At 33.9% G+C, this 23,386-nt stretch overlaps 1 protein-coding gene across 1 annotated transcript in view; it reads right to left on the reverse strand.

Moving 5' to 3' along the window:
• Positions 1 to 1,471: 1,471 nt before the first annotated feature.
• Positions 1,472 to 23,386, reverse strand: part of GABA-B-R1 (gamma-aminobutyric acid type B receptor subunit 1) — a 462,430-nt gene continuing 440,515 nt past the window's right edge. The window contains exons 9-17 of the mRNA XM_089643299.1: positions 23,068 to 23,209; positions 22,517 to 22,667; positions 20,994 to 21,234; positions 19,550 to 19,757; positions 18,637 to 18,893; positions 15,704 to 15,841; positions 14,320 to 14,428; positions 8,203 to 8,223; positions 1,472 to 3,098 (exon numbers count right to left, since the gene is read on the reverse strand). Of these exons, the coding sequence (XP_089499425.1) occupies positions 3,076 to 3,098; positions 8,203 to 8,223; positions 14,320 to 14,428; positions 15,704 to 15,841; positions 18,637 to 18,893; positions 19,550 to 19,757; positions 20,994 to 21,234; positions 22,517 to 22,667; positions 23,068 to 23,209 (1,290 nt within the window). The 3' untranslated portion in view covers positions 1,472 to 3,075. The remainder of the gene's footprint in view (positions 3,099 to 8,202; positions 8,224 to 14,319; positions 14,429 to 15,703; positions 15,842 to 18,636; positions 18,894 to 19,549; positions 19,758 to 20,993; positions 21,235 to 22,516; positions 22,668 to 23,067; positions 23,210 to 23,386) is intronic.

The following is a 23,386-nucleotide window of genomic DNA, read 5'->3' on the forward strand; positions in this document are numbered from 1 at the left end:
TACGTAGTCTTCAATTTTTAATCCAAAACCCATTTCAGAATTAAAAAAAAATCTGACATAAACAAATTTTTGTACCGTATTCAAAAAAAAATTACTGATGTGAAGCTTTAAATTTGATAAACGGCGCAGGAATTGAACTCAAAACCTTCTGACTAACAGTCAAATGAGTAAATATCTGTGGTTTTGAGGTTAAGGCTAGTGAATTTCAATTGCTTCTTGTAATATCTAACAGTTTTATAAATATAACCACTTTTAACATAATGAAAAATGACTCTTTGTTTTAAAAATTTTCGCTTTTTTTTAAATGAATAAATAAATACTTCCCGGCATCCGATCGAGCTGAAACTAAGCAGATCGACTAGTTGTCGATGGCAATGCATTCTATCAACTTTTGGTGGCAATCACGTACACGCCTGCGGACATATACGCATTTCTCTGAAATTCGATGACAGTAATGTAAAAATATAAACTGTAAAGCATAAATAGATGTCAATTCTATCCGATCTGCATTTGGCGAGGGTGGTAGAGATGTTGACTCCATTGCCTGGGTAGAAAAGTTCAAACCTCAGTCAAGCCAATATATATATTTTTGTAATTTTAAAACACATTTGAAAATAGATTGTTTTTATACGGTAAAAAAATTTTTGTTCACGCATTGATTTTTTTCATCATTTGACCTGGTTAAAAATGTGTTTTTTTTTGTATTAAATTGTGTCGTGAATCAATTTTGAAGACCATTATTAATTTATTAGTAAAACATACGGTGAGAGATATTAAAGTGTTTGATTATAATTATTTATAAAATATGTAACAAACCAAGTTGTGTAATACACAAAGTAACCCACGCGCAAATCTACCCTAGGAATTGATGAACATAAGCACTGAATAGGAAATCGGTGGAAGTTTAATTTATACAGATTTGATCTACAACTATTTGATCAGACGCCCCTTGCTTGATCATTTTGGTTTACCAAACATACTCCTCTGGGATCTCATTTATACAGTATTCAGTCTACTTCCTTCCTCTGCTAGTCACTTGCCTCACAATATTTGGAGTAAAAATATAGATATTTTCTTTTTTTTTTCAATTACAAGAAAAAAAATTCCGTCACATGTCGCCACTGGGTTCAACATAACCAGAGATGAAACATTGAAAATGCAAAATGGTTTCTCAGGTCAAACAATTAAAATAATTATAGAATTTTTAAACAGTTTTGTCATTTAAAAACATATTACATGATGGTAAATCAAAAAATGCCACGACTACGGATTATGAACCACAAAAAATTTGCGCAGGACAAATGTTACCAACGTAAAAACATAGAAACTGCTATCTAACATTTAATATTACAGCGTCATGGCCCCATGTTCAGTATTTGAATCAGTATTTTTTGTAATGGTATCACTCAATTGCCAGGGCTTCTACCAGGGAGCAACTTGACAAATGTAAATTATCTCTCATAGCGAGGTTGAGGACTGACTGATATTTGGGGCTTATAAAAAAAAGACGAGTAGGGATAGTAGGAAGAATGTTGCAAAAAAGTATTTAAAATGGAAAATGCATTGAGAAAAGCATTTAAAATGCAAAATGGAAAATACCCATTTTGCATTTTGCATTTCCATTTGAAATGGATTTATTTGAAATAAAGAACATCTCTGAACCTAACACATCAGGTGATGCGTACTCTGTCTCGTTTCAGCAGCACCGTACAGATGAGACGAAGCTTGTATCACATGATCGTGGCGTGTGACGTGTATTAACAGTGGCAATGTGTGATTGATACAAAATTAGTTTAATTTAATTATTTTTTAATGATAAACTAATGTTTATCAGACAAGGTTTTTTATGCATAGCACAAAGGATAACAAATTATCATAATCAATAATTAGTCGCCAGAAATATCCATACCTATTGAAAATATCTCCCGAGTAAAAATAAATGCCGACGACGGGAATTGTTTTTTTCCTTTCGGCGGCATTTATTCTTATTATTGCTTATAATAATTAGTTAATTTTTTTTTAAACATCATTAAACAGCAAAATGACATTTTCATTTTTTACTCCAAATATGCTCAGAAATCAAACCTTAAAATCTTACTGGTTTGCTGATATACTCTGTATACTCCATCTCATACATGTATATCCTTCTGTTATTCTGACTCTTGACTCTTGAGCCCCACTCAAGTATTTAATTCACTTGATCGAGCCATGCCTCGTTGGGCATTCCCAACTTCTTCTACTATTCACGTTCACGTCATATTTCTTCGTTCATTCCCGCTACAATCCCAAATCATCCAAACGTCTCTTTCTTAAACTTACAGTTTTCAGTTTGCTTTCATCCTCACTCTGCCATTTCCATGCCTTACTGCCATACATCAGAGTAGTTACCAGCACCTCATCATGGACTGCTAGCCTCACAACTTTTTGTTAACGACTAACGCATTAAGTCCTCCTTTAATACAGTTTCCAGCGTACGGCCTTCTTTCAGTGTCCTTATAAGCCATTCCGTCTCTTGTGAACGTATTTTCCAAATATACAAGCTCCCCACATTCAAGTTTTCATCATTCACAACTACATTATTAGGTGTGACACCGCTGCTAAAATTGCCAGTGTGCAAACATGCATAAAATGGAGTAAAAAAAAACGAGATTCCTTGGATAAAAAAGCGCGTCTGTCACAAATTCAATAAAATTTCAATAAAATTTCATTTAAAACACTTATTTTAACGAACCGGTACACAAAGTACGAAAGAACAATAATTTATTTGATACAAATTGTTTTTTATCAATTCACTCAAAAAGTCCACCTTAATTATAAATTAGTATTTTTAAACAATAATAATATTTATTATTCAACCACTGTAATTACGTTGTATTTACGGCTAGTACGAACACATTGATTTTACTATTTAGTATTTTAATATATATAGTCTTTGATCGAATGTCAATACATAGTAATAATTGGTTTATTCATAGTTCATAGTACACAGTTCCTATTGACTGTGGAGTTTTCAGTTTGTTCACGGTACAACGGTGTTATTTGCAATTTATGCAGTGTGTCGTGATTCCTTTTTTCTCAGATGATTTCGTCGTGGATGTCTGGCGGAGGAAAAAAAAACAGATTATTATAAAGGGCCAAGATAATCTATCAGATAGACAACCTTTTATATTGTTTTGACTACGTTACTCCAAATGCCAAACATTACTTATACCAAATATGAAGGGTAAACTTCAAAGAATTCTTAATATGCTATTTCATAGATGGCGCTAATTAAATTATTTTAGAAAAAAACACATTTTGCAATTATACGCAATATTATTATGAATAAATAGTTTTGTCTGTATACAATCTCAATACTTTCCAGAAAGGCATACAAATACAATATAGGATTGAATTACCAGAACAATATTTTATTTGTATGTCCTTATTGGAAGAATTGGTTTGTAAAGACAGAACTATTTATTGATATTCGTGTATATGTATGAGCGCAAAAAAATAACATCTCAATATTTTAAAGTATAACTTGCTAAAAGTGTATTTTCATAAAATAATTAAATTGGTGCAGATTATGAATTCTTTAAGTATAAGTAATTCCTAAAGTTGCGTTATTTATGCCAATTGTTATTGATAGGTACCAACGGTAAATACCTAATCCCAAGATGTAGTGAGATATTATACAGATTTGAAAGAATACTGATGTTGCTCGTCAACATTTATAAGCTCTAGATAACTGTGAGAAGAAAGGTTAATACTCTAGAAGACATCCTTAAAAGGCACAAATTATTTTTTATCAATTCAATAATAATGAGGACAATCTATTTAAGTCGCCGGAGAAGCAACATATAATGCATTACATAATATCTTGCTGTTTCGTTACAATTTAAATAGAAAAATATCATTTATTTTGTCGTGTTCACTTGGTGGTCGGCTCCTCATTATAATTGAAATGATACAAATATTTGATTGCAAAACGTTCGACATTCCGATATCTCCTGTCTTTTTCTTTTCTACGTAAGATGAGAGACAAGGAGGATAATCGTGAAAGAATTTTGCATGTTATTATTTGTAGGTGACTTATGGCGACCTATACTGAAAAGAACTGCCGGTTTTAAACAGGTGAGAGTCTCCAAGAATCAGCAAAACTTAAGACATTTGAGGGAGGTCTTTGACCAGATCTGGGCGCTAGAAGACTATATATATGAAGTCAACTATATTATGAGTTGCCAAGTATTACTAGACATCTCGTTACGAAGATAACCCATTTGGTTTAACAATAATTGGCATAAAATTACGTTATTAGGAAAAAAAGGTACCTCAGTTTATTTTATTTTGTTCAAAAATAATGTTTGACTTAGATAAGCAATCTTTACTCCCAAATTTATTGATAATATTTAATAAAGAATATAAAAAGTGTGAAAACAATGCATTAAAATATATCAATTGAATAAATAAAGGCATACATCTAATAAAAAATAAGCGGAAAATAAAAACAGAGCGTATCAGGAAATAAATCATTTGTATCAAAAGTAGATATTCGAAAGAGGTAGTCACAGTAATAATAGTTAAATAAAATGCATTCATAGAATTGTTTGGAAGGATATAACATGCACCTAAATCTCGTTAGAACTAAAACCCTGACTAGAATGTTTCTGTCTAAGTTTACTTATGGTGTCACTGAAAATAGGCAATTTTTTTTTTAAATAAGTCAGATTAGATCAATAAAGCAAACTATTAATAATTTACCCATGCCTTTTAATAAGCTACACCAAATTAAAAGTTTTGTACCAAATATTATGTTAAGGTTTGTAATTGAGTGTCATTTTGCAGAGTGAAGTTACGACTAAATCTCAAATAGGGATTATGAAAACTGTATTACAAAATTTTAAAGTTTTTTTTTCTTGTTGTTTTAATGGGAGTGGTTGTATATAAAGGAATTGATTTAAGAGATATTGTTTTTAAGATTTCAGACTGTCAAGTAGATAAAATAAACAGGAAAGTTATTAATAATGAAATAATATTTTTTACAGATTTGGTAAAAAATGAGTTAAATGATTTGTTAATTTTTCCACATAGGGTGTACGATTTTAGACAGAAAATAACTTTGTTCGACAGAAAGACATCTGATTATATTGTTCATTCATTGGTGTTTTATTGTATTGATAAAATGTAATTATAATTAGTAAGAATTAAGAAGCAATAGTTGTTTAAATTGTTTGAAAATGTCCATATCTATCGGTCTTTGCTAGGTCGCTAGGTGTTGTCCAATTTTCCCATTCCCGTTTACTATCTGAACATTAAATTTATGTCCTGTAGTTTAAAAACAAATTATTTATACATTATGTACTTACATTGTAAAAATTAATGTTTTCTTTTAAGGATAATTGCGTTTTTCAGGTAATTTCGCTTTCTTAGAACATTCTTTGGTGGATTAAATAAAAAGTCGTAAGACCTCAAATTTATTATTCGGTTTAAACGCTATGTGTGCTACAATCCAGTTTTTAGACTACCTCGAAAAGCATTCTCAAATTGAACATTGATAAAGTGAAGTTTTCTGTTTCCTATAAAGAAGTGTTCTTGAATGAATGCAAAATTTATTATTGACACTTATCTGTCTAACGGTGCTCCATTTTTTAGAGTAAATTTTGGTTTAAACAAATCAATAGACAAGTCTGTGCAGAAACGGGCGATCCATTTTATAGATTCTCTTATCTTAGTGAACGGATTGCAATCTTTGCAGCACAGACGTCAGGTGGGAATGCTGTCCTTGTTTTACAGGTATTTCAATGAAGATGCTAGCTTCATTGATCTTTTCAGCACCAAAAACACGCCAAATGCTTGTCTAACATGTGTACATAGTTGAAATTTGTCTCATGAGAAGGGGTTGCTTCTACAACTCGTTCTTGAGTTTTCAAACAGTTTCACTGCTGAATGATATGCTGGCTTCTGGATTGCCTTTCTCCCACAAAGTGTACACTTCCTCTCTTCAAAAAACTTTCCACACAGCATCCCACAGGTCTAGAGTGAAATTATTTTGCTCAAAGGCTTCCTGTGTGGAGTTAATGTATAAAAATATTACTTGTTTAACTTGGTGAAGGTATGTTCCGGTAAGGTCAGAGGGAATTTTATTCTATGAATATTTAAAACAAGTGTAGAAGTAGCAATGTGAGGTGAAGACGCCATATTGTTGGTTTCCTTTTAGATGATTTCCCAGATGGCGTTTAACTTAGACTAGGAAAGTAAAAACCTATCAGTGAAAGAAAAATAATTATTGCCCATGAGATATGACAGAAAATGGATGATCCCACATAGAAATAATTGAATTGAACCAAAACGATCACATTAAAGACACAAAAGCAGTCATGCAAGGGGAGTGCTGACAAATAATGTTAAAATTTATTAATATTTCAACTAATTACAGTAAATAACACAAATTAAATTTATTTTCAGATATGATTCTTACGGCCGTATTAGTTTCTTCGAGTGGTATTGCTTTCAATTCTGTTTCAGTAATATTGATTTTCAAAATCGTTTTCATCAACAATTACTGGGGTTCAATAATTATCAAAGATTGGTTCTTTCACGGGAAATGAACCCAGAGATATTAAAAGCCAATTTGATCGTAATAGATAATTACTTTTAATTTTAGCTCATTTTGTCAGTTGAAGTGACAGCATCGGACTCATTTCTGAGTTGTTGGCATTTGAAGGGTTAAAAATAAATAATTTAATACATTAATTTGAGGACAGTGTAAGCTTTACATGTAGGGTAGGGTGGAGTTAGGTCCACTCTACTCAAGGGTGTAGGGTATTTAAAAGCGTAGGTTTCAAACATTGCGAGACGACATTGACACCAACCATTCCAGTTAAATATTAATTGTTATTAATAAATACTTAATAAATTTGGGAGTAAACAATAATTCGGTCGCTTAACACTTGCATCCATGTCACAAAACACAAAGCTACACTTGAATGAACACATTTGAAATTATTTTATGGAGCACCACTCAACCTGTAGGTTGGTAGTGTTAAAACTTGAGTGTGCTTTAACTTAAACAAGAGTGTTAACTTTCGAACAGCTGAATGAACTTGAGTATTCAAGTGTGGTTTTGTTTCCTGACTTTATGCATTCGCCACTCGGCACCTTTAAAAATAATCTGTTATTTTTTTCTTTTACAACATTTTAGCGTCTAAGGTAAGAGTTTTAACGAGATTTGACTGCATTTTTTCTATAATAATACATACACCCAAATAAACACTTCAAACAATGTAAAAATAAAATAACTTTTATGTTAAATGAAATAAATACTTTGCAAAATAATAACAAATAACATTTCACCTACGACCAGTTTGTGATATTTTTCATCAGGACGATAGTAATAATGTTTAAAATGTTCTTTACTATCATCATAACGAAGAAAGGGTACCTGTAAAACCAGTAATTTGTGAAAATAAATTTAGTGGTTTAAAACAAAGTATTTCTTTAATTTATTCTAGTTACGTATGACAAGCCACAATGTATCTGCTTTTCATAAATATATTATAAACTTTTATAGTAATGTTAGTAATGAACACTCCATAAAAAAAGTTTACAGATAAACAGAGAAAAATAAAGGATTTATAATGTTTAAAAAACCAATTCATGTTCAGCGTTTAGCAATAAACAATATTTACAAATAAACAAGCCAAAATACTGTTTACAAATAAACACATACTAATAATTTATAAATTTAAACTTTCAATCATATTTTTATAATGAATTTTCATAATCATGTTTAAAAATAAATACTTAATATTGTTTATAAAATAAATAGTCACAAACACCGTTCACAAATGAAAATACTGTTTGCAAGTAAAGATTCTTTCTTTAGTATTAACAAATATATAACAAAGTACACATATTAGCTATGTTTACAAATAAACACACGATTAACAATGATTTATTGTTCCCATAATCGCATTTAAACATTTTTAAATACTGTTAACAAAAATAAATACTCACAAGCACTGTTTACAAGTAAACAAGGTTACCAAAAACCATTTTGTGATCAATTTTACTAAAGTAAAACTCCTTAGGAGGAGTTTACAAATCAACACAACGTTAATTAACTCTTTCAACATAAAATTTTACAAAAAATACAATATTATTACAAAACTCGGACAATACTGGAATAAAAAAACATTGAATTATTAAGTAAATACAAACCTGAATTAGAATTTTGCTGCCCTGAAATTAATATATATACAGATTTTAGTGTTTTGTATTTATTTATTTGATTGTATAATATTCACAGGAAAAAAAACAGTAACACTTTGATAATATTTGTTTCGAACCCTTAATACTTCAAGAAACCATTGTTAAATGTTGAAAGCCAAGTTTTTCTTAATGTTTAGGTAAATTTTAACAGTTTGAAAAATAGTGGCTTCTTATAGATGATATTGATTTTCAACTTGCGTAAATAATTAAATACAAACATACAATACAAATTCATACATCACATACATACCATCATTTAAAATTGTACTACATACAAGTAATATATTATGCCAGTCCATACATTTTAAAATTGTGGCTTTGCCAATTTGTTTAAAAATATTCCATTTCTTTTCGCTTTCCTACTGTCTTCTTCCTTCCTACCATGTTATAATATTTTCTCTATTTGTTTTTCCATTTTAATGTTTCCATAAATGTGTTCAATATTCAGTTCAACGATAATGGGTAAATACCAAGATAGGTACGCTTGACAAATTATTATAAAAATGAGAAGCACCTATTTCAGTTTAACTATTTAAATTCAAATTCAAACTGCTTGTTTAGTGTGTGTTTATATTGAAGAATTGATGATATTGATTAAAAAAATAAATTAAATAGCTATTTAAATGCATTATTTTGCTTTTGTATACACTGAAATAGATATGTACTTCTCTTTATTGCTAAACTGATACAAAGTATTTAAAAAATAACTTACGCGTATTAAGAATGTCCAACTTATTTTAATATTTACCCGATAATCAGACATTAGTTAATTTATTTTGAATTATAAAATGGCCTTCACAAAGGAGGATCGCTCTTGTAGTATTATATAGCGAAAGAAGGCTCACTGGTTCGTAATGTGTTTGTCCATTTGTCGATCTTGTACTATATTTCTAAACCTGCAGTTGTTTAAATTATTTTCACGCATTCTTGGAAAGATTTCGTGTCCACATAAATGTAAAACTAATTTAAATGCACATAAATATGTAGTTATAATGTATCAACACCAACCTTATAATAATAATCACTCTAGAATTGTTAACTACATTAGTTGTTATTACATTTAGAATATTGTGGTGTACGAGGTATTTAGTAGAGGAGGGTAATACAGACGTTATTAGACATTCAACATTTATACATTTTTTTGTTTTTATTTCGAGACAATTCGTCCAAAACTTACGTAAAGTTAAATAAAGATTTTTAATCAATTTTACTAAATTAAAAAAATTCGCAGCCAGGTTTTGCAAAACCTTATTGCCACTTGTCATTTTACCCAGAAACAGCGTTAAACAGTAAAAAAATTAGGATTTGGCAACTTTTGAAATGCTATATTTTTAACACATACATATTTAGGATTGTTTGTATTGGTACATACGTATATACTTCCAACAGCCATTTATCGGACGTTCGTCTACTTATTGTTAATAGTGAAAACAAGAATATTCAAAAAGTTATATACCATTCTAATAATCATCGAACATACTAATTTGTTTCAAATTATGTCACTTTCAAAATTGGAACTGATTGCGTGAAGAATTCAGACAAGCGGTAAAGTATCCACCTTTAATATAATATAATATTTTTAACAGAAAATCATTTTTAAAATTGGAACTGATTTGTCAAGAATTTAGACAATATCGTGATTTTTAAATGGGTCTGCGCTGAAATAATTATTTAAATTAAAAATTAACTTTGACTGGTCGGTGGCTGAGTTGACATTGCGTTTGGGTCCCACTCAGGCGTATTGTGTTCAATTCCTCGGCTGGCTAAGTCCTCCATCACAACACAAGCAACATTTTCAGCTTACTGTGGTGCTAGTAGGAGATTTTCAAATATTGTCAGGTTATTCGTAACCCGGGAATATTTGCTTTCTTAAAAAAAAAAGTAAAAATAAAACTTTTTTTCAATTTCACTGGAATTAACTTTTTTGAAGTTGAATAAAAAAATTTAAACACATTTTCAGGTCAACAACATTGGATAGGATATTTTAAAATATGTCTTTGGGCGAATTGTCTGAAATATCTTTTGATATGGTAATCTAAAGAAGGTTGGAAATCTAATTTAATTAGGTGCGTTATACATCAGAATTTCACTATTATTAAAAGTTATTTTATTATTAATTTATTTATATCCAATAACAACAATTATTATTATTAGGGACTAACATTTCTACTGCACTTAGTAAAGAGGTTTACTTAATTTATTTTTGTGCAAGATTAACATGTATAAAATTGGACTTAAAACACCGATTGTCACATTTATTTTTTCTATCTATTTTACGAGTGATGTCCTCGAATGGTTTAAAAAAGAAATTACTCAGTTTTACCTGGTCATGCGTAAATTAACAAAATACTTGAAATCTAGAAATGGTTACTAACAAACCTATGAAAATATCTATTGAAGGTTAAACACGACGTTTGTTATAATCTACGTGTTCACAGATGGAGTTAATTTAAATATTTTATTAAAATAAACTTTTGCAAGTTATGCTTTAAAATATTAAGATACATTATTTGTTTGGGCTCGTACATACTGAATATGAATAAATTGTTTTGTCTGTGTAAAAACTCAACTCTTTCAAGAAAGGCATACAAATACAATATTGTATTTGTATGCCTTTCTTGAAAGAATCTAGTTTTTATACGGACAAAACTATTTATTCACATTGTATATGTACGGACAAAACTATTTATTCATATTTTATATATACGGACAAAACTATTTATTCATATTGTATATGTACGGACAAAACTATTTATTCATATTGTATAGGTACGTACAAAACTATTTATTCATATTAAGTCCTCCATCACAACACAAGCAACATTTTCGGCTTTCTGTGGTGGTAGTAGGAGATTTTCAAACATTGTTGGGTTATTCGTAACCTGGGAATGTTTGTCTTTCTTTTAAAAAAAAAAAAAAAAATATGTACGGGCGCAAACAAATAATTCGTCTTAATATTTTAAAGCATAACTTGCAAAAAGTGTATTTTCATAAAATAATTAAATTATCGCCGTATATGAATGTGCAGATTATAACAAACGTCACATTCAATGTAAAATATTTTTCTTGCTGTTATTATAATTTTTATTTATTCAAAAAGTTTCGAATTTCTTATGCAAATGAAATTTTAACAATTTATTGGTATCAAAGAAGTATCTAGTTATCATATTCAATGGAATCTTCAAAGGATTATAGCTGGGGATGGAAACAACATTGAGAGCTAATAGTGTGGTCATAAAAAACTACACCTTAGGTAGAATAATTATTATAGAATAGATTGTACAAATCACCTTCGCAATTATTTCTATATACACATTGAAAAGCTGGTTTTCAGTTCATTTGGACTAGGTATAAATTAGTTTAGAAATAGAAATAAAAAAGGTTTATTTTTAGGTTACAATATTATCAATTTATGAAGTTATTATTAAAATTTGTGCTATAAGAAGAACAACAATCAATTCACTCTGTGGTTTTAAAATATTTTAAACATAATTATTATATTTGACGTCAATTTTTCTTCGTTGGTTTAAAATTAATAAGACGACTATATTAAATTAGTTACTTATAAATCTTTCAACAAGACCCAGCTTGGACAATATCCAATTGTTTTACAAAATCTCTATGATAAATTGACCATTCTTTCAGTGCAATCCAACAGTTTTTTTCTTTCCTATCACAATTTATAAATAAAATATAGTAAATATTAAAAAAAAACTTAGATATTTTTTTTTAACATGGGTTGGAATATTTATAATGTTGCATCTCACTAAATTTAAAATTCTTACGTAAGAATTTTAAATTATTTATTTGTTATTATTTATTACTCTTCTTGAATGCCTTTTGGTTTAAAAATTTCGAGACGTTGTTGTGCAGCATTTCTCCTCATACAAACTTATACACTTTTACTCTAATAATCATTAGTTCCAAACAATGGGTTAATAAATAATTTCATAGTATTTTTAGTTTCCTATTTTTTGTCTGAAACTAAATGTATTATGTATTTATGTTTACGTACAGGATAAAACACCCTAAAAAGTATTAGAGTGCGTGATAAGTGGCAGTTTAAAAACATTTTAAAGTAACACCTTCTCAACATGTTCTAATTTAAGAGAAAATAACAGTTTTTTTTAAATATTTTATTATATTCTAAAATTATAAATTAAAATGAAATTAAATTATTAATCCGGATTTAGAGTTTCACAAAATCCGAAAATCTGGGTTTCCGAATCCAACAGGAACTTTCCATTTTTTACCTTTCCCATTTTCTTTCAGCCATACAACATACCCTAATTGGAGATGCCACATTCATATTGGTTTCAGGTAGTTGGGTCTCTTGTGGTGTATTCACATTAAAAAAAACAGTGGTGGTCCCAAGAGAGAGCCTTGTGGGACCCCAGATAAAAATAAGATTTGAACATTACCAGAATTCCATCATTGACTTGATGACTTCTTCACCTCAAAACCACCGTATTTCATCAGATTGAAAAGCTGCCAGATCTTTGGGAATCAATTGTAATAAATACCGTAGATTGCTTATTATGCCATTTACTTAAAAATACTGTGAAATTATTTATTAACCCAACATAATTAATTTACACACATCTTTCTTTAGTCTTTCAAGTCCGTGCTAAAATACGACGTAGAAATTGCATAATATTATTAAATCACACGTAGATTGCACCTTAAAAATCTATAACGCTTGTGACATCATTTACGGCGTGGGTATGCTAATGTGCTAAAGTTGAGTAAAATTTTAACAGTTTATTTCACCAATACATCTTTTAATTAACAATAAGTTATATTTGGATTATTTCCTATATTAGGTGTCAGGTATTTAATTATATGGTGATATACTCATATATTTAACAGGAAAAGGTTGCACTTTGGGAATCAGGAGATGTATTATCATATAATTATTTAATGTACTGGTAATTTAAAGTGTAATTAAACATAAATTAGGATTAGAATAGACTTTATTGCGGGTATTGAAAGGTTTTTGCTGTTTTTTTTTTCAAACTAGGGAGTGACATTTAAACATCTAAGATGAATGTTCGTTCGTGTTCGTTAAATCACACAGAACATTCGGTATGCTTTAAAGTTCAACTGCATTCGATTTGCCTTATATTTCAACCGAACAAGTTGATAGTGAATTTTCATTTCATCTTGCCTAACTTAACCTAACCCAACGATACAATAGTCTAGTGGTAATGTCGATCGCTTTTTTAAGCAGTGAATACGTATCATTGAGTTTGCCGAAGATTTAAACCCAGCTAAAAAAATGTTTTTTAACTTTAATTGTGTTGTTAAATAATATATAACAACGATTTTGTCAGTCTCCAGCTGGTTTAGCCGATGATTCTTCTTACAACCTAAACTAACCCATAGTTATGTACGTTATTAGGTTAGTTTAAAGTTAAACACCATACAATTATTCTTTCTAATGCATTTTAGGCAATTAGTTGTTGTTGCACAGGGTTACATTAGATTAGAACCACTATGATAATGTTGTTCTAACAATTATCGCGTAGAAATTTTGAGTCTCAACAGGTACTTCTGAATGTTTTTCACACAACCTAAACTTACCAAGAACCTTTCCAACGATTGTTCAAACATTGGTTTTTAGATTTTATTCTCTAACAAATTCTGCGGAAAGTTGACCGCATTGATTCTCCATACAATCTAACCTCACCTAGCCCAACCCAACCCAACGTTTCATCTCAAATAGCTACGCCAGTTTAAATTAGATTTAAAAATGTAATTTTAAACGTTGGTCAGTCTCTAACAGTTTTTGCCGAATACTGCCATGTAGTTTCACTAACTAACAGTCACTCTCTAGCAGGTCCTCGAGGGGGTGGGACCCCCTCACCCCACGCTACAGATAGCTTTCAGACAGCTCAACATCGGACTGGCTGCAGCGACTGGACCTTGTCCTTGCCACTCCGAAGGTAGAATCCAAGTCCGAGACGAACTCAGAGGTCATGGTGGCATAGTCAGAGGTCATGGTCGCGTAGTCAGAGGTCAGGGTGTGCGGATCCGCCGTGATGGCCACGCTGAGAGTCATGTTACCTTGGGTGATCGGCTGCTGGGTTGGAAGAATGGTAGTCGTGGTTGCTTGGGATCTTCCCACCTCCTTCTCGGCTATCTTCTGCTTTAAGGTTCGGATCTTTTCCTCCTTCTGTAATGCGTAAAGATGTACGTAAGATGAAATTCAAATGTCAGATGAAATAATTAATGCCAAGGTGGAAAGATGGCTCATTTTGTAAATGTATTACAATGAGAATTATTTGGTACCTTTTTATTGACTAAGGACGGGTTGTTTCGGAGAATCTGAACAATTCATCAAATTTCAACGTTCATTTTCGGGTTCTGTGAAAGACTTATTTAAATTCTGTTTTTATATCATTGTAGGCTAGTTGCTTGACAAAACTGAAATTAAAACAGAACTTGAAAAAATCTTTCCCAGAACTTGAAAATGAACGTTGAAATTTGATGAATTGTTCAGATTCTCCGAAACAACCCGTCCTAAGAAAAGCAACAGTTAAAATAACTAAACAATAGAAATACATATTTATAATGAATAAAATAACATGGTTCGCTAATGGCCGGACCAGGTTAGAAAGATAAATAATTCCTCTAAGCACTTGCTGAATGGGATGCTCTTGCTGAAAATTTACAACCTTGCTGGAAAGGACGACACATCTCGCTATCAGTATTGGGTATTGAGCCTAGGGTTTGATCTGGATCTTTGCTGGTTCAAGGCCACGCACCGGCTTTTATAGGCTGCCCACAGTAAATTATTTGTAGGTGAGAGTGTGAGTTACTGATTGGTGAATGATGAACTGCCTGAAGAATCATAGATCTGTTTCTGGGGCATAATGCTAGAAGCTCCCACGTCAAATTTCTGAATCGCTCAGGAATGTAGATTATTTATCAATTTCTTACAAATATTTTAACAATATCTTGACTTCTATGTTAGATAGATCACAATTTAATCAATTTATAGCACCTCACATAGATATTCTAAAATTAAAATAAGGGACATTTAGAGTACTTTCTGGTACTTACCTAAATCAAATTACCAAAAATGACAGAGGCAATTCTAGCATTATCTCCCAGGTTCGTAGAAAGAGATGTCGTCTCAGTTGAGAGTCGAGCTTGCGCGGTTTCGTCTTGTTACGATATTTTTTTTTAAATATCAGCCTCCAGTACTTTTCAGTTTTTGGTTGGGGGTGTACAGAAAAAAGGATGACAAAAATAAAATTAATTTTGCATGAAAAAGAATGCAAGAAGGTCACGAATGACTAGGGAGCCAAAATTTATGAGATTTGCATTTAATCAACGTGCGATGTTGAGTCCTGATGGTGTTTTTGGGTTCCAACTGCCCGAATGCAGTAGAATCGATGGCTGATATAGGTGAGGAACGGTAAGTAATGTAGTAGTGTTGGCTTACTGAAGTGATGAGCTGCTGCAGCTGATCGTTCTCCGCCAGCAGCTTGTGGTACCGCTCCTCGTCTTCCCGAGACTGCCCTGCGTCCGGGTTGTACTTTGATTCTGCACGGTCTTTCGGATGTCGTATCACCTCGATTACCTGGACACATACATAATATAAAACACTAATATCTCTTACGATAAATAAACAACATAAAAACAAAAAACGGATGGAAATCGAACACCAATTCGTCGATTTGGAAGGCGGGTAAAGGTACCGCCGCCCCAGGAACTATTCACTGGATGACCGAAACCTTTGCCATGCGTCACGCCAAATGGTTCGTAATATTTGGTGACTTAGTGCCCGGATTCATGGGGTGAGGTTCATCCAGGTCTGTCCACCAACTGCGTGGTGGGCCAGATCGAGAGAATCCATACAAGCGATAAAGTACCTATAATATACTATTTTTAACAGAAAATTGTTTTAATTGCTGTTATGATGCAGGGCTAGATTCCTTTTAATTTTTATTTTTATTAATTAATTTGTTCTGCATCATCACATCTATCTCCCTCGTTTCTCTAATCTAGTTAGGAACTGGACGATTGTCTACGGTAGTTTGAAAATTTTTCGTGTGGCGGGCCGAGAGCGACATCTGGGCCTGGCCGAAAATAAGGAACCACTTTTTAGCTGGGCAGTCAACGTGTGGGATCGAGGACTGGACAGCTGATAGTCGCGGTGATTTCCATTTTGGAGTAATTATTTGTATGGATGGATTCCATTCCCTTTAGAGTGAGTGAGTCCTTTTTTACCGTCGAGTGCGAGTTTGCTTCGGGCATGACGGGATTCGTTTCCGCAACCAGTAAAACAACCATTCCCGATGTGGGTAATGGAGATTTCTTTGGAAGAAATAGTGTACGGGCGAACCACGCGACTAGCGAAATAAGTTGGAGCGGTAATCCATAAATAAATGATCCATCCGGCGTAAGATCGCAAAACCGTCAAGCGGGAATCTCGTTCTTTTGGACGTTTGATGTTTGGAATTCCAACCGCACGTGGCCGGCGGCCGATAAAAAGCTACTGGCATAAGTTGCAGCATCCTCAGAACCCGGATACGCACGCATTATTAGTTGGAGATCGTGGATGCGGCTAGGAGATATATTTCTGCCTTTTCGGAGGCCCGATCCACGCTTCACGGGGTCACGTCAGCCGATGGATGGAGCCGGGGGGACGTTCCGTCGCTTCGCCACTAACCCTAGATTCATAACCTTATCTAAGAGGAACATTATTCATAAACATTCATCTCACAGACGACTAAAGTTAAGTGACGAGTTTTGGGGTACTTGTAAATAAAATAAATAAATTAAGTATGGCAATCTTTAATATGTTTAATTAGGTAACAAAAAAAATAATAAACGAGTTAAAATTAAATTTCATCGGTACATTCCACACACATGAGGCCGCGATGGTCCATGCACATATACTTTTTGCATTGCTTGCATTGGAACCTTGTCATATGCCGTTTTTTATAATCACAATAACCACAAACCTTTTTTTGAGTACCACTTGGACCAGGTGTGGCAATGGTAGGCATTTCATCTAAAACTTCGGCGATTTTCCTTTTTAGGCATCTCTTCAAAGTTGGCATTTCGTATCTTTTACGTAACCATGTCATTATCACTGTCGGAATCTGTCGGGACCATTTCATCTAATTCCACATGATCTCCGACATCACTGATTTCTACGTCCCTTTGCTGACTGGTAAAATCATCATCACCAGAATCAGATAAACGATTCAAATAGTCATCAATTTGCCGATCATCCATTTTAAAATAAAATAAAAAGATTTGATGTAAAATACACACAATAATACATTTTGAACAATAAAATAAGATGTAACTATAAATAATAACTCATATAGAATAATATCATATACTTACTTTTACTCTGTATAACCAGAACTCATCAAAAACAATGGTTTCAAAATAACTTGCAGTCTCGTCAAAAGTTACACTATTCATAAACATTCGTCTCTCAGACGTTCAAAGGTCTATAACTTGTCCATAAGACTTCACTGCAAGGCAAACGAACCCGCGTTACTAATGAACAGGCGATCTAGGAAGGTACTTGAAAGGTCATCATTCTATCTCTTTCACTCGAGACACTAGAAACAAATTTACGTTTTGCGCGGTCTGTGGGACGAATGGTTATGAATCTAGGGTTAAGGAAAACACAGTGTTCGGTAATAGGAGACGTAGTGACTCGCTCTCGTAGTGTAGATTATGATAACGGATACAGGTCGGTCTTGGGGTAAATCCAAAATGTATAATTTAATAAATGATTCTGTCATGCTAGGGCTCACTAGTTAAATATTATGTTTCTCAATAAATACAATAACAAACCACGCACCGCTTTTTATTTTATGTACTATTAGAGAACATCCCTAAGAACAAACAGGATTCTGACACGCGACCTTGGTTGCGAACCTTCACACCTGAGATTATTGTGTATAAACATTCTAGATGATTAATTATAACCTAGATTGGCGCGTTCTATCGAACAAAGTTTATACAACTAGTACTTGTACGTCGAATAGAAAGGAAAGGTTGGTACATATACTCCTCTGTTTATTATTTGTACCCTGGGTCAAAACCCGCTTAACATTGCCACTTTGAAAATTGCAACTGATTTGAAACCATAATTCTGACTATTCGTGATTTTTCTTGGGTCCACGTTTGGTATATAAATAATAAGTATCAAAAAGCAACGACTGGAAGAAATACCACAAGTGTATGTCATGGGTAACTTGTGTTAATTTCCGCAGTGGCGCTAATGTCACAATTACACATAATAATTATATACTTACTAAATAATGATAAAAGTCAAAAGGTTATCTTGCCGACGAGAACAAAGTTAAAGCAGTGATTTGTCTTATGGTAGAAACATTAATATCTTACCTTGGGAACAAAAATAAGCGCCATACTCAGAAAGCAGCAAAACACGACTGCCAAGGAGACGAAAGCGAAGCTGGCGTCCTGCTGCGAGGCCACCACGAGCGACACGGGCGCTGTGATGAGGCACAGCACCACCACGTTATAGATGGACATGCCCACATAGCGGCTGTCGTTGATCTGACGCAGTTTCACGGAGCGAGTTTCGTAGGCCAGGAACAGACCGAACACGAGCACGAGGCCTTTGTAGCCGTACATGACGCCTGCAGGAGAAGGGTAGTAATTAGTATTAATAATAATCGCTTGCCATATTGAGCCACATTTATAAAACCTAAACATATGGGATGGTCGGTGAAATCTAGGGGGGTTCGTTGGCTTTAATCTGCAGTAAGCAGTTTCATATGTTTGAGGAAAGGTATTACTTAAATAATATGGTAAATGTATATAAATATATATGACACCAATCGCTCGAGTGGTTGATATTGCTTTAACCGTATTTGGTGATGCCGTAGTCTCACTGGCTCCAGATGGTTGGGAACAATTGGAACCTTTGTGCGATTTCACATAAAAATAATAAATAGTTTTTTCCAGAAGTATGCAGGGGGGTGCAACGCAATACATTTCATTTTTCGAAATAATAAAGGAGAAATTAGACAAAATAACAATATTTAAATAAAAATAGAAGAGAAGTGAAAAAAAAGCAAATCTTTGTTTATGGAAGATTAATTTGGATATTGTATTTATTTCCGCTTTGAATTGAAAGATACCTAAAGAGAAAACCTTTATTAAAACCCTAAACTTCAGGGAAATGATACAAAAAAGTGGTCAAATAACGAAATTAGTGTAGGTTTCTTTACTAATTAGTATTGCCAGATGCAGTTATTCGATAAGGGCATGGTTGTTAATCTGAGATCCTCACCCAGCCAGATAGTATTGTGCTCGCTCTCGCAATGCTCCAGCTCTGGCCTGATCTTGCTATCGTCCAGGGCGGAGGGCGGGTCCTCCAGGGGGAACTGTTCCACGCGTCTGCGCAGAGGGTCACGCAGCTGCCAGCTGAGCAGGATCATGGCGTCCACCAGTAGCAAGCCGGACACCATGGTATACAGCTTCCATGGCTCTACCTTTTTCTGGAATTTCATCAATAATGTTTTGTTATCCAGTGAAACTGTGGTATTTCCATATGGGGAAGAGGATAGTTGGGAAGAACGATGCAATTCAGACCAGTTCATTAAACGTGGAAAACACCATTTCAGCAATAATTCCAACAACATTGTATTGGCTTTATGTGAAAGTTATCGGCAGGGTGATTCTGTATCTTTTGCGTTAGCCTAACGTAGATTAATCGTCGTTAAATTATTTGCATGTAACGTACATAACAGGAGTTCTGATGAAGACGGATCGGACAAGGATCAAGAGACCAAAGAAGTTCTGACATGTAATTACACGCAACTGATTTAACGCTGATTTAGATAATCCAAAAGATACAGAATAATCCCCCCAGACTTTAAACTCCTTTTGAGTCAGTTTTTTTTGTAAAATTTGCGGCGGAGTAGGTAGGCCGCTGTTGAAAAGGATTTTAATTTTAAATTTGAGTTTGACCTGCGCAAGTATATAAAATAAAACAGCAGCGGTCCTAGGAGAGAGCCTTGTGGGACCCCACTAAAACAATATTTGAACAATTTTTGAAGTAGGCAGCAAGTTTTCTCAGTTTAGAAGGCAGGCACCGACGCTTCGAGAACCATTCATTGGATAACCAACATCTCTGCCATAGGTCACCCTAAGTGGTTCGCTACTTAGCAGGGGTGCCCGGGACAGAAAGAGGCCAGTTGAGGGAAACCCTTTGACAACTCCAGCTGGGATTCTTAATCCATCGCCTTGGACTGCAGTTGGAAAGATGAATTCATATGTTCGTCACTTCTGGACACAGTACCTATTCCAACCCAGATTTCTTCCCACTCCTCATACCCTTTTCCTTCTATTCCTTAAAAATACCCTCCACACAGCATTCAAAAGAATGACGTAGGCTCCCAGAGAAATTATTTTCAGTAAAGTTAATGTAAAAAAAAATCAATAACCTTCTGTGAACACCAAACTCTAACTAGCTTGACTTAAGGAGTTGGTATTACTGGACGCCACCTAAGTTAGTTTTGTAAGTAATGGTCAGGGACTAATGTACCAATCTAATGTATAAATTTAATACTGATCATAATTTTGATACATTATAATATTTATCAAATTATTTTAATATAAATGTATCTTTAACATTGTCTTAGTATTCGTGTTGTAATCTCTCTCTCCTGATTCAAAAATTATAGGTAAGAGTAGTTAAGGAGTATAAAATATACAGAGAAACTAGATTTTACCTTGGGATCCACTTTAGCCTTCGTCGTGAAGCGATGAACACGCCACACCTTTGAGAACATGGCTCCATAAGCCAGTGTGAAGCCCAGACTGAGAAGCCAGACGCGAGCCTGGCAGACAGCTGGAAAACCCTCGGGCGAGACAAAGCGCCCGTCTGCCCCTAGCGCAACCAGTCCAGCTAGAGAAAGAGCGCAGCCCACAAGCATGATGGTGTTGCAGACCGGGTGTGATGATTGAATTACTCTGGGGAAGATAAACAACTTATTAATAAAATGCGACATCATTCGTACACTGAGTGCTGGCAAGCATTCGTAAAAATAACCAGACCCTGCGCGAAAAAATAAAGATCGCTGTAGTAAGGTAACGGTTTGACGGTGACTGTTTTGTGCAGGGTCTGAATGTTCGTTTCTAACCGGACCATCAGGCTTTCACTCATTGTTGACGTGTTTGTTTACTGCGGTGAGTAAAAGTGTCAAACTAAATACTGCAACAAAATATTTGATTTTGGGAACAAGCTTTTTTTCACTAGATTTTCCCTGCTGTGCCCACATGATGCACAGATTAAAGAGCCGGCGATGTGAGAATGTGGTGCGGTGCAGACCACCGAACATGTGGTCAACAAATGCCCGCTCCATTCATTCCCCGGCGGGATTGATGAGGTCCACATGGCAACGCCTGAGGCCCTAGACTGACTCTCAGACCTAGACGTCCCCTTCTGATCCCCCCACCATACGAAAGAAGAAGAAGACTAGATTTGGGATTCGCAGTTACTGTTATTACGCAGTGCGCCATTGCAAAAAGGACTACTTATTCGTAAGCCATTTTTGAAGTCTAATGCGAGATACTTCAACGCGAGTTGCTTGTAGACGGTCGATACCATGCTACCTCCCGGCTCTGTACAACTTATTTATTCCCCTCACACTTAAGTTGCTACCCTGTAGTAGTAGGTAACATTAGATGGCATCCTTTACAGGGAAAGTTATGTAGAGTTCGCCCACAGATGAAAAAAACACCTGACATCGGATGGTTGAGGTTTGAAAAGAATCGGGAAAAACGAGACATTTGAGGCTTATGTCTAAAGTTAGACACCAGAAAAGCTCAGATACGAACAAGAGAATATTGTACTAATATATAATTTTTATAAACTTTATCACAGGGATATTATATAATATGGCAGGCAAAAACTACTAAAAAATGTAAACCACAATGCTACCAATAAAAATATAATAAATTAAAGTTATTATAAATATTTTATATCAACGTGTTTTGAATATGAAAACAAAATTGTGGTTCAACATTCAACTATCAATGTCATTGAGATTCAAAGGCTTCCATCATTATTTTGAAGCCAATGAAAAATATTGTGGCCTACCCTGGCATCATTTTTTTCACACTTTACAGTGTTAATTTGTAAGAGAAGTGAACATAGTTAGGTACCTAGTTGATTACTTTGTTTGAATTTGTTGGCGCCCAGCGTGGGGCGATTTTTCATGATTATCAAAGAGTAATATTTTTCTGGTCTTACCTCCTATGGCTATTCCACACATTGAAGACGATAAGGCCGATGGCAACGCACGTGCCGGCTGCGGCCACGGCGGTGACACAGGCAAACAGTGGCAGTGAAACAAGGCGCAGCTCTCGCCGCACGATTGTGCGGTCCTGCGGCACCTTTCCTCCTGGAATTAAAATGATTTATTGTTATAATATGTGGAAGAGGGATAGGTGATAGAACGGCACATGCACAGATAAGAGATTGAAGATGAAGAAGAGCACAATGTATATTAAATGCTAGTGGAAGGTGCTCCCTGACAAAATACTGTATTTTGGCCATGGATAGAAAGAGGCTCATACGTCGCTCTTTGAGAAAAAATATTGTTCGTATGAAAAATTCCGTAGGAATTATCTGCTCATAGGTGCGTTCTGGATTCTGCTCCTATGAAAGGATTTTCACACGGGTTGGAGAATTTATGAGTAGAGAGTTTGTCTTATTTGTCTTTCCTACTGTTGGGGAGTTCACTGTTCAAATTTCCTGAAAGAAAACTGCCACTTGACTGGTAAGAACTAAATTTTATTTACCAGCCCACTTCTCCCTGTTAAGCCACGTGAGGTTATCAGCCTGTGTGTCGTAGTATCCCAACTTAACGTATTGTCCTCCGATCATCTGCTCTATCTGCGTTAGGGCGATACGGTCTCCTTGGGAAGAAAAGGCGACAATACCCTGGAATTAGAAAAAAATGGTATTTATTGACATTGGAAATTAATATCGAATTACCTAACTTTGTTTCTCTTCTGATATTGTATTCCTTTTCGTTATTGGAATTTTATATTATTTAAAATGTACACAACAGACAGAGAGTTAACATTAATTAATTACAAAGAAAGAACAAAACAATAA

Source organism: Hesperophylax consimilis, chromosome 19 (genome assembly GCF_061612785.1).
Source record: "Hesperophylax consimilis isolate HC1 chromosome 19, BYU_Hcon_1.0, whole genome shotgun sequence".
NCBI lineage: Eukaryota > Metazoa > Arthropoda > Insecta > Trichoptera > Limnephilidae > Hesperophylax > Hesperophylax consimilis.